General features: G+C 40.8%; 1 protein-coding gene across 1 annotated transcript; it reads left to right on the plus strand.

The window, feature by feature from the left end:
• Nucleotides 1-294: 294 nt before the first annotated feature.
• LRRC75B (leucine rich repeat containing 75B) lies at nucleotides 295-7818 on the plus strand. The gene is made up of 4 exons (XM_072145412.1): nucleotides 295-823; nucleotides 906-1034; nucleotides 5001-5113; nucleotides 6297-7818. The coding sequence occupies exons 1-4, from the start codon at nucleotides 560-562 to the stop codon at nucleotides 6769-6771; spliced, it is 981 nt and encodes a 326-aa protein (XP_072001513.1). The 5' UTR covers nucleotides 295-559; the 3' UTR covers nucleotides 6772-7818.
• Nucleotides 7819-12946: the final 5128 nt, after the last annotated feature.

The raw sequence follows: 12946 nt of genomic DNA on the forward strand, positions 1-12946 counted from the left end.
ATATATGTGGGCCATTGTGTTGACTTCTGTCAACCATTCTTTTAAAGTTGACTATATTGTAATTTTTGTTCTTTATATAAGCATGTCAGAGATATGTCTTATTCTGGAAAAGCTGTGTGACAACCAGTTCCTGTTATGGCTAATGGGTAACCCAACTTTCTCAGTCACAGCTGCACATAAGCTTAAAAACTTGATATAAGAGGAGAGGGAAATGATTTCTTTGTATTGCGACATATTTGAGTGACAGTGCAGTGTGTGAGGGGATGTCACACCCTGACATGGTGCCCTCCCTGTTCCCTCTCTCCTCAGACACACTGGCAGCCCTCCTCCTCCATCCCAGACACAGAGCTGCCCCATCCCCCCGCGCCACACACGTCTCCGCTCTCCATTGGAATATAAACAAACACAGGGCAGGCGGCTCCAGACACAGCAGCAGCAGCAGCACGGGGTTCAGCACCGCGGCCGTGGACAGCTCCTAGGGCTATGGCGGGAATTGTCACGTTCCAGGTGGAATGTGCCTTCCCATTGTAGTGACTGCTGGGTGCAGTAGTGCAGGATAATGGGGGGCCGGCTGAGCAGGCAGAGCAGCCTGGAAGACGAGCCTGAGGACAGTATGGACATGGGGCCGCTCCGGGGGGAGACGGCGGCGGGGTCCCGCACTGATTTCGCCCTCACTTCCCTCATCCTGAACTCGGAGCGGATCCTGCGTAGGAATAAACCCGCTCCGTATGTGAGGAGAGCCGCCTGGATACGGGACATACAGGCTCTGCTCCGGGACCACAAGCAGGAGCGGGCGCTGCACATCCTCAGAGTGCTCCGCAAGGTGAGGAGCCCCTGAGGCACTCTATAATGTCCCCTAACCTTGCTCCACACTCTGGTGACCTCCCCTTTTACTGTCTCTGCAGGACCTGGGCCTGGAGGGGACATTCCTCAATGATATCTTATATAGGCATGTCACTTTCCTCAACCTGGTGGATCCAATCTCCCATGAGCTGCTCCTCAGCCTGGCCAGGGAATTGCAGTGTCCAAGGAAGGTAAGACATGGACATACAATAACATCCCTCCTTCAGCTAACACTGCTCCATACAATTGGTATACAACATTATGTATAGTGTTATTATTACTCATAGTGTTATTATTTATGTACAATGTTATTATTATTGATGTCTGTTGTAATTTATAACATTATTCACAGTGGTTATATTTATTTATGTATTGTGTTATTATTATTATTTATGTAAAGTGTTGTTATTTATAATGTTATTATTATTCATTTTGTTATTATTTATGTGTCTTGCTATTATTATTTATAGTATTATTATTTATGTTGAGTGTTATTGTTATTATTTATAGTATCATTATTTATGTATAGTGTTATTATTATGTATGCTGTTGTTGTTATTATCTACATAGACAGGCCTCCTGGTAAGTAGCATGGTTTTGTTTTCTGCCTTGGAGGGAAAACCTTCCAGAAACACGAAGACTTGTTCTGAATATCAATGATAAGATCATGTAACTGGTAGAGAAGGTGGAGGCTGAGAGAGATTAGGGAGTGGATAATACATGGAGAAAGGGAGGTAGGGGCCATGTAAAGAGATACACTGATACTTTTCTAAAAAAGAAACAATTCATTGCTTTATCCAGTTCGTATTTTCTAAGACAGAAAAAATTATATTATTACCAAATATTATTTGGTTTTCTTCTGGCCATCTTGTTTGTGATGACAGCTCCGCTGAAACAACACTTTTCACCTTTGCAATGTTGGTCTTATCATATAGGGGGTTTTATCATATATTGAATAAATTACATCTTGATTGAATGTATGCACATATACACATTGTAAGGAGTGCTTGAGGCAGTGTATGTTGTTGTTTTTACATGTAGAAGCAATTTGTCACTCCTTCTTATACTAATTAAGTGTAATCCCATAGACAACAGACTACAGTAAACACGATGGCATATTCTGAATCTGGGTATGCTGTCTGAAAGAAAATAATATAACAATAGGAATATAGCAATGTATCCTATAGGCTTACAACCTGTTAGTTTTTCCTAAGTCCCACCCCATCACTTAGCCATTCCTGCTTCACGGAGACAATTCTGGAGCCAGAACGGATCTTTCTAATTTCCATCATAAAACAGATAGCTCAAATAAATCTACTCCTATGTAATGAAAATAACACTGAATATCACAGGCTCAGAAAATGTAAGAGCTGTTATTGTGTACATGATACCTGTCTGATAAAATGCTGCAAATATATTTTCAGAAGAATCAAATATAAAAGCCTGGTATAAATATAATAAGGATGGTCTCTGTTAAAAAATACTTGGACATAGATCTCTTGTAAAGGTGAAAAAACTGATGTGTTACCAATCCAATCAGACACAATGGGGCAGATTTACTTACCCGGCCCATTCGCGATCCAGCGGCGCGTTCTGTGCCGTGGATTCGGGTCTTCCGGCGATTCACTAAGGTAGTTCCTCCGCCGTCCACCAGATGTCGCTGCTGCGCTGAAGTTCCCCGAGGTCCGCCGGAATGCACAAGCCTATACCTGGTAAGGTAAGCGTGAATCCCACGACACATTTTTTTTTAAATGCGGCAGTTTTTTCCGAATCCGTCGGGTTTTCGTTCAACCACGCCGCAAGATTTCCGTCACGTGCATGCTGGCGCCGATGCGCCACAATCCGATCGCGTGCGCCAAAATCCCAGGGCAATACAGGGAAAATCGGCGCAAATCGAAAATATTCGGGTAACACGTCGGGAAAACGCAAATCGGGCCCTTAGTAAATGACCCCCAATGTAACAATTGAGCACAACTGCTTTCACCCCCCTCCACACAGCCTCCTTGTCTCTGAATATTTCAGTTTGGCTTGTAATATTTGTGTTGATCACCAGATTTTGCCAGCCACTCCCTTTGATTTAGGGAACGTCATAGACTAGGTTTTGAGTCAAGATTTTCACCCTGCACTTCCCAAAATGTAATGATTAAAGAGGTTTTTCCACAAACAAAACTTAGGCCCTATCCGCGGGGCTCGACAATTTCCGTCAGCTCCATAGCCAAATGACATGTCTACTTTATTCTTTGGGTTGGTGCCATCTTCTGGCACTAATAACTTTTTCATACTTTGGTGTACAGAGCTGTGGGTGCTGTCATTTTTTTGCGACTTTTTGAATGTTTTCAATGTTTCCATTTTAGGACTGCACAGCCTTTTGATCACTTTTTATTGAATTTTTTATATTTTCCAGAATGGCAAAAAGTGCCATTTTCGACTTGGATTAACACCGATCGTGGGCACTGATCACGGGTGTTACCGGTAAGTGTTTGCTGCAATATGGAGCAAAGACTTACCAGTTATGGAGAGGGCTCAACCCGTGAGCCCTCTCCATTCACCCGCAGACTACGCGTGACGTACTACTATATTGGAAAATTGTATAACTTTTTTTTGCAAAAACCATATTGATTATTTTCTAAAAGTGGACAACCCCGTTAACGTGGAACTAAACTTTCAACACAAATGTAGAAATAAATAGGGCAGATAATAATAGTAAACTTTGTAATATATTTTACAAAATAAATTGTTGCCATGAAGCAGTTTGTGTAAATCATCTTTCTGTCCTGGTCTCCTCCCTCCAACAGCTGAGAGATAAAGGAACCTGATAATGTTACTTATGAGTAAACTGTTTACTGACACTCCCTGCATAGGCTAAACTCCTCGGACAGCTGAAAATACTCTAGGTATGAAAAGAGTTAATCATTAGTCTTTATATCTGTATGAAGTGGATGGACCTCAGAAAGCTTTCAGATACACTGCTCACTACAGGAGAAAGAGCAGGAACAAGGCACAGAAAAGTTTCTTTACTTGACAAAGTTTCCTATAATCATCTACGCCAGTGATGGCGAACCTATGGCACAGGTGCCAGAGGTGGCACTCATAGCCTTTCCTGTGGGCACCCAGGCTGCCACCCCACGACAGAGTTCACTAGACAGGACTCAAATCTTCCTGCAGTCCCAGACAACTTGAGATGCTGCTATCAACACTTTTGTAAGGTGACACATCCTTGACTGATTGGAACTGCAGTAAGAGTGAGAAGGTATAAACAGGGTCAGATTATCTTGTTAGGTCCCCTTGCTGGCCAAATGATTCTTCCTGTACAGAGAGACACTGAAGAGAAGCTACAATGATAGTCGCTTTCCTGCTTTCAACTTTATTGGTGTACTTAGGGGGCTGATATGATTGAATGTTGTGGAAGAACAGGTAGCAATAAGTCACTGTTTAAATTGGCACTTGATGGTAAATAAGTGGGTTTTGGTTGTAACTTGGGCACCCGGTCTCTAAAAGCTTCGCCATCACTGATCTACGCTATGTATTTCTGAAATAAAAAATATTTGCTTCAAAGGTTAAGTTATGCTTTATAAAGAACCAATCATGGAGGACTTAAAGAAGATTTTGTTTACTGTCATCTACCTTATTAGAACAAAGTTGATGTAATTGGTTTTGATGTCCAAGACTAGTGGACTATGAAATGGTTGCCACTGAGAAATTAAGCAATGGAGACAACTCATTTAACAGGGCACTGCTACGTAAAACTATCTGCAACAATTGTGATAAAAAATTATAACTCCCCTTTAAATGTGATTGCGAAGGTTCCGCAGTATGTGAACACAATCTATAAATGTGTAGCTGCTTGTGCCAATGAAAAATGCCTTTTAAAAGGGTTTATATGCTTGTAAAAGGGTCTCTTCAGTCATGACAATTACAGGAGGTCTGTAAAATCTCAGAAGCCGCAACAGCTCTGACAGCTACAACAATACCCCATTTTAGTTCCTCACTTTGCTTTCAAAAATAATGGCTTGTCTTATTCTACTTTCCTCATATACTGGCCGGTATGGGGCATAATCGCTGCAGGTTAGCCAAATAGGAATTAAACATAGTAGTGCATGTTCTTGTCTAAATAAATGATTAGAAATTTTTTTTAAAATAAAAATGTACATTTTTAGGAACAGGACCAAATGAAATCTACAGATCGCATCTGTCGGCAGCTTCTTTACCATTTGACCCCCCACTCAAAGTGGCATCGACACAGTCTACCTCGGAGGAAAAGTATGGCTTGGTGAGTAAGTTATAAAATAGGGGACTGATGGCAGCAGAGAAAAATGTATAGATTCTATACATAATAAAAATCAACTTTACTAATTACAGAAACTGAAGAAAATTGGCCATACTTAACATTTAGAGAGCTAATATTCTATGCTAAATGATTGATTTATGCATTTATCTGATTTACTAGTTTGTGCCCATTAAGCATTGGGATCATGTAAATATAGAACATACAACTCAAAAAAGTCCTATTTGGGTGTAAGGATAGCAGAAAGCAGTTCCTCCCTGTGGACCCCTATATGAGCTACTATAGAGAGACAAGCAATGAGAGCAGCTCAAGTTCTGTTGAACTAAAGACAACCTATTTCTGGATGTTGATTATAGTTCATTATGATGGGGTATTTTTAGGTAGTAGAAGGATCATCTCCATAAAGGAACCCAAAATATTGAATCTAACTTAACGCTACTGTTTAATGTTGAATTTCAATTAACTGTTGAATGTTAATTATTAATGTGGATGCATTGGCCTGTAGAGGGACTCGCTATATTATTAAGGAATTGTAACATGAATTTAAAAACTGTCCCTTCTAACATGGTCTATATAGTTTATATAATTTGCATCCAATTCTGATAACCGTTAGGTATGTTGATATATGTGTTAATGTTTGTAGCACACTTACATGATCAATCTCAAGGTATGACAAGTTTAGAATCCATCATGATAAACCAGGGACACTTACTTATAGATCCAGGCTCTGTGGTTGTGGTAATGTTTTTTTTATATTTGTTATCCATGGCCTCTTTATTTATTAAATCAACTTTTAGCATTATGCTAATGAAACGCCAGAAGGGCTCTGGGGAGGTTACCATAGCCCCCCTTGTACTGTTGCCAGTACACAAGCGGATACACTGTTTTCCCCTCCCCTCTGCTCTTCTCCCTCAGTGACCGCCCCACCACCACCACCTCCACCACTGCCTGTGTAACATTTTGTGAATCTACAGCATGGAGGGGCTCTGTCCACAGTCACGGTGCCTGGATCTATGAGTACGTGTCCCTGGTTTATCATGCTTGATTTTGATGGTAGATTAATAATTTCATTGAGCTTGATAATCAACATTTTTATATTTATACTGCATTTTCCAAATTGTATACAAATATAAATATTGCACCAAGTTGATTTGTTCTCTTTTGCCAGCCTAAAGAACAGCCTACAACAGAAGGCTAATACTGAGTCCCTGGATCTGTCTGGTATCTCCTTGACTCCCAGAGATGTGCAGCGTGTGATCCTCTACTTACAAAGCCATGGAGATAATCTAATAAGTATTGACTTAAGCTTTACTGATCTCACAGACAGCACCCTCAGTTTGATTCTACCTGCTCTAGCAGTTCTTCCCAATATAACGCACCTTGCACTTAACGGAAACCGTCTTACTTGTTCCACTCTAAAGGAGCTCAGCGAAGCCATGAAGGACAGTGCCAACTTCCCATCATTAGCCTGGATAGATCTTGGCAACAATGTAGACATCTGTTCCATGCCCCAACCTTTGCTCTTGGGGCTGAGACGTCGTCTGTGTCAGCAGAATCTGCTTCCCACCATACCGGAAGCACAGGACAGTGACTTGTCTGAGGGAGGAATTCCCATGTCTTTCCCTCTGCCTTGGGACAGGTGAGACCTATTTGTGCAGCAGCCATGGAGACAGGGACTGTCCACTTCTCCGCAAAGCAGTGTTGATCTCATCTAACATAAGCAGAGAGCAGATGTTACTATCACAGTGCCACAGGTAGTTTCTTCTTAGACAAGGAGGAGGGGTGCCAGAAAAAGGCACCCATAGATGTACACTTCTTCACCCATCAGGTGAAGAGCCTGGAGACAAGGCAGTCCATCACAGCTCAGCACGGCTTCATCACTGTGCGTTCTGTGGATTAATCCCTAAACAAAAAGAGCCAGTGATCACAGCCAGGCAAGGACAGAACTGCAGAGTCAGGAAAACTGGAAAAGGGGGGTGGGTGCCAAGACCAAGAGGAGGTGCACCCGCTACCATGAGTGGCATGATTCTGAAAGAGGAAGCCATGAATATCTTTGAAAAAGGACATGCTCCTCTATATAATATTTTTGAATACTGTAGACTTCTATCCTTTTACCCTTTTGAGTTTGCTCTGCCAGCAGAAGTTGTATTTTGTGAAGCCTACAAAGGCAGTGTTTATGTGTAAATGTCAGGGACAGCTAAAATGCTGTTCTTTGTCCAAATAGCAGAATGTATTATCCGTACAAATCTTTCTGATCACTGAACTGACATGTGTGAATACAATAGTCATGCTAGGGAAATTAGAATATAGTCTTACCATCATTGCTACAATCAGCTCATAAAAATATTCAATTCTTATTTCCATCCAAGAGACTGTTCATAAATCACAATATAGATTTACAAAATTCATCAGTACTCCATATCTATTGACACATTTCTTCTGCATAATTGTAAAATGTCACAATGCGATTTTACCAAACTTTAAGTTAGCAAATGATTCCTATATGACCCCTCTAAAGGGAGTTGACAGCACTTGCAAACGTAAAATTGATGTTTTGTCATGTACCGTATTTTCCGGACTATAAGGCGCACTTAAAAGCCTTGGATTTCCGTGGAAATCCAAGGTGCGCCTTATAGTCCGGTGCGCCCTATGTATGGCGCTGGGCAGCGGACCATACTTACATAGGTCCCCGCTACCGGAGACAGCAGATCTCCAGCGGGAACTGCAGACCACGCGGCACGAACAACTTCTGCCGCGTCGGTCTGCAGTTCCCGCTGGAGATCTGCTGTCTCCGGTAGCGGGGACCTATGTAAGTATGGTCCGCTGCCCTCCTCCACCTCCCCCTCACCTTCCCCGCGTCGCCGCGTCTCGTCGGGTCGCGTCTTCGGGTCGCGTCGCGTCTCTTCTCCCGTCGGGTCTCCGCTCCGCCCCCGGACCTCCGCCACGCCCCCGGACCCCGCGCCTTATAGTCCGATGCGCCTTATATATGGAATTATTACATATATAAGGCGCATCGGACTAATGCGACTTATAGTCCGGTGCGCCTTATAGGCAGAAAAATACGGTATACCACAGCTGTTGGTACCACAATGTCCTTTGTTGATCTGGATTTTGACACCATAATTGGCACCAAAGTTTTTAAAAATTACTTTGGGGAAAACCACTTTGCATTAATTGTTATATACCATGGCGGCAACGTTAAGGCATTTTATAAGAGGCTAAGCCCTTACAGTTATTTCCCTTTTGTGGGCACAAGCAATAGGGCTCTATCTTATATACTACTAATAATAATGTTACTTGCTACAGTAACTAAAGATACAAAACTACTATTCGTTTCTGGATACATGAGAAAAAGGTATGGACTGTACTCTGGAAGTGCAATAATACACATATGTAATAGGCTTATACAAGTACTTCCAGGGAATTGGATGGGTAATGATTATAATGCCATCGATTATAACACTGAGCAAATAACTTCTAGTGGGAACCCAGTTCCCCCAATGAAGCAGATATATTATTGCTTCTGCAACAGTTTTTTGTCCTGGTTTGCATATAAAAAAGTGATTTTGGTGGTTGCATATGTATTTACTATGTCTGTGCGACAGAATTTTTAATACTGAGCACTTAAATGGGCGTGGTAGTGTGTGTTCTAGTTTGTGACATTTATAACTGATATGTGACACACTTCTGTCACAACAGCATGAAGCCAAGTGCACCAAGAAAAAATAGGTGTTTGCGCATATATTTACACATATTTACACTAATATCTATACTAATAGTGTAGTGTAGCACAGCTTAGTAATAAATGTGCCGTAAACTGCGACTAAGCTCCAACACGCTCCTTGAGGTGCAGTTTTCTACAGTTTCAGAGAAAGTGCAAACATGACACAAAAGTGGCGCAAACAATTCATAAAGACATATTTTCTGGTGCAGACTTAGAGAAAATACTGGCGCAGACACAATACCAATGAACACTGCACCGGTTTTAATATATTTGGGCCATTGTGTCACACATTAAATGGTTTCCATTTCACAATATATAAGGTACCAATATTATTCTAGAGACTTAGAAGAATAATAATAATAAAGTAGAACATGTCATGTACAGCACTGAGTAATATAAGAGCTATGCGTTGTATAGGACGCTGATAGTACACATATGCATAGATATTGTTACAGTATATTCTTTTTACTACTCAATTAGACTTTAATATGCAGTATAACCGTTGTATGTTATTCGTTGTAATGTGTATTGTTCCATGTATCAGCTTACCTTGAGCAAAATAAGAGGGTTCGTACTTAACTAACGAATAGTAACCTAATGCCTAATGGCGTATCTTGAAGCTGATGGGCCAGAGTGCAAAGTGTGTGTCAGGCCCCAACTTTGATGTATGTTTAATAAAGCCATCATATTCCGTAGCGCTTTACAGATTTTGGGGAACATATACAAATAAAATAAGACATTACAGAGTAATAACAGTTATATGAAAACAATCGGAATGAGGGTCCTGCTCGCAAGAGCTTACAGTCAATGAGGATGAGGTAATAGCCTTCTCATATGGAAAAATGTCAACCCCTAAGCCTCTGTGGCCCAGTTGTGATCTTTGCAGCCCCTCAAGTTACACCCCTGGTAATACCAGCCATATACTGCAGTTCATCTCCACTATAATACACAGAATATTAACCATTTTTTAGCTGTCAAAATTGTTTGGTCAAATCAGGGCACAAAAATTAACCCTCTTTTGTCAATTACACAAATTACATTATAGCTGGATTGGTAAAGTTTTAGGCTACCTAACAGCAGGGCTATAGTCATTTAAAACTGAACCAAACATGCGGAGCGCATTTACTTACCTGGTCCTGCACGTTCCTCGATCCGGAGTGTCCGAAGAGAATGCAATGTGCCGCGATTCACTTACATCGTGCACCCGATATCCTGCATGTCCTGCTCCCCGCTCAGGTTCAGCATCTTCTTCTTGGTGCATGTAATTGCTTGGCTTGCGACACATGCACCCCGATTTGTGTCGTATGAAATCCGGCGTGATTGCACCAAAATCTGATCGCGTGCGACACAATGCGACTATAAATGTTTCATTATATATGATAGACGACAAAGCCTGGGATGAGGGTTCGAATGTCAACTCAGGCCCCCCGAGATAGCGAAGATGCAAGAGAGAGGAAGACAAAAGCGCACACCTCTTATAATACTGTAAAAACAGGGTGTAGAATAGAGTGAATGACCCAAGACTTTCACCTGATGAAAATAATGTTAAAACTTTTTTGTGATTTTATGAGTCTGGCAGCCAATCCAGAATAGCTACGTTCATCCGGAGACCAGGAGCCCTGTGTCATGAGGGAAGTATACACAAAACCTGAAACAGGTCACAGGACAGGGCCGTTTAGACTCAGATAGCAGGATTAAAATCCAATGGTAATTAAAAATACCAATGGTATTTATTGTGAAGACAGCGACACGTTTCGGCCCCGTACCGACATGTCAAGCCTGATGACTCCATTTGTTATGTTGTAGTAGTCCTGCTGGAGTTTGTCCTGCTGGATGAGATGGGGGCCAAGCCGGTGACTAGGTGCTCTTGAGAATGCTGCTGTTAATTATAATTGCAGGTTGTGAAATATATTCTGTTTTTCTAATTTGTTTCCTAGTTTCTGATAAATGATCATAGGGAAAGCCATCTTGAATGAGCTTCTAAAATTGGGAGCAGCTAGACTGGCAATATTCAGTGATTTTTATGGGATTGGGTTCAAGGCAAGTTTTTTGATGGGAGAAGATCAGCTGTGACCACTTTCTATATAAAATGATGTGACTCTGTGTTATCTATGAGCAATATCGTTTTGCGAACCCACACATGATAACAATGACATAACTGCTGTAGAGTAATCTCTTCAGGACAGATAGTGCAGTTCTTCAATTAGGTTTGTGGCCAGTGTAAAATTGGTAAGATTTTGGGATTGTTTTTAAAGGAATATGAATAACAGTTTGTAAGGACAACTTTGCTTTAGTATCTGGTTCTGTTCCTCACAGCTGGTTAGTTTATGAAAGGAAAAAAAGCCATGCACCATAATAATTACATTTCTGCTTGCTTTGTTGGTAAGCATGAGGACAGAGGTTTAACCTTTCAGTATCGGAGATGGAATATTTTGACTAGCAGTAATGTTAGTCCAAAAACCAAGGTGTGGAATGTAAAAGTCTTATAGACTATCCAAGGTATAATTAGTGCAACCATCTTTACCATATATACCCGAGATCCTTAACTTCCTTAAATTGGAGGATATTGATTTTTGTAGAGGATCTTTTAGCTATTATTCACAGATTATGCAAGGCACAGAATCAGAGATTTACATAATTCAGTGTGTGTTTTTTCTGTCAAAGTTACATGTCTCTGTGTATGTGTAATAGTATATGTAGTAAGTAACCCACTCTATGTAAGAATCACTGCCTTGAGTAAACAGAACATTCTTCACTTTTGTGTCCTTTTTATCTCATAATTCGCTAAAATAAAATGTTATTTGTGTATATGATCAGGCCTGAATTTTTATTGGTATACCTATAGACACGTAGACATGATGCAAGATGATCATTTTACCTAACTGCATGGGTTTTATTTACATAAAAAGCAAAAAAGGCCTCAAAATCATCGGTGTTGTTAAACAACTATTCTAGTTGGCCTTACTAAACAGCCTGGCTTCAATCTTCTGCCTGACCTGTGACTGACCACATTTAGCTATATCTGTTGCATTGCCACCTGAGAAGTCAGATTGACTCTGGTAACAAGAAAGTACAGCAGATTTATTTTACGTTTTGTATCCATTGTAAAGACTGATTCCAGAAACCCAACCATCTATTGAACTCCCTGAAGTCAGGCTATTATACATTTGGACTGTATGTGCACCACAAACCTAAATAACTGGCATATATTTCAATTTATAGTTAATGTGTATTTATCTAAAGAAATTAGTAGAACAGCACAAAGTAAAGAAGTAAAAAAACATTTGCACAAGACATGCATGCACCAATATTCTTAAAGGGAACCTGTCACCAAACTCTTTTTTTACTAAAGACAGGTTGCAAAAGCCCATCACACCTGCAGTGCAAATATGCCTCTCTGCCTCTGTAAAGCATTTGCATTACAATATAATTGTGTGTAATATGTTACCTTGCACCTTGACAGCTTCCTTTGTGTAGTCCCAGGGGCTGGGCTTTGGTTTGGATGCATTTCAAAAAACAACATGTGACTTGTTTGTGTTACTCACTCCTTAGTTTTTGGACCACACCTTTGTGCTCATGTACAGCTCCTCCCTCCTAGACAGAGGTCAAAGCCTGGTGAGCTGACATCAGTGAGGGAGGAGCACAAACATGGAGGCAGCCTGCAGCACAGACAAGTCACATGCTGTTTTTTAACATGCATCCAAACTAAAGCTAAACCCCTGTGACTACACAAATGATTTTGTCAGGGAGCAAGGTAAGTTATAACACACCATTATATTGTAATGCAAATGGTTATAAAAGGCAAAGAGGCATTTTGCACTGCAGGTGTGATGGGCTTCTACAACCTGTCTTTAGTGAAAATAAAGTCCCTGGTGACAGGTTCCCTTTAACTTCTTTGTACCACAACTAGTGTGAACATCTGAATAAATATAATCCATTGTTGTAAAACTGAATAAAGAGGTTACATATACATTTAGCCTTATGCGGGTTTTGTTCATGAAGGAAAGATCTCAAATCTTAATCCCCTAGTGATGTTAACATGATAAAGATAACTTTTATCCCTCTAACCAGTTTTGTTGCTGCTTTTCTCCAAT

Source organism: Engystomops pustulosus, chromosome 1 (assembly GCF_040894005.1).
Source record: "Engystomops pustulosus chromosome 1, aEngPut4.maternal, whole genome shotgun sequence".
Classification (NCBI taxonomy): Eukaryota; Metazoa; Chordata; class Amphibia; order Anura; family Leptodactylidae; genus Engystomops; species Engystomops pustulosus.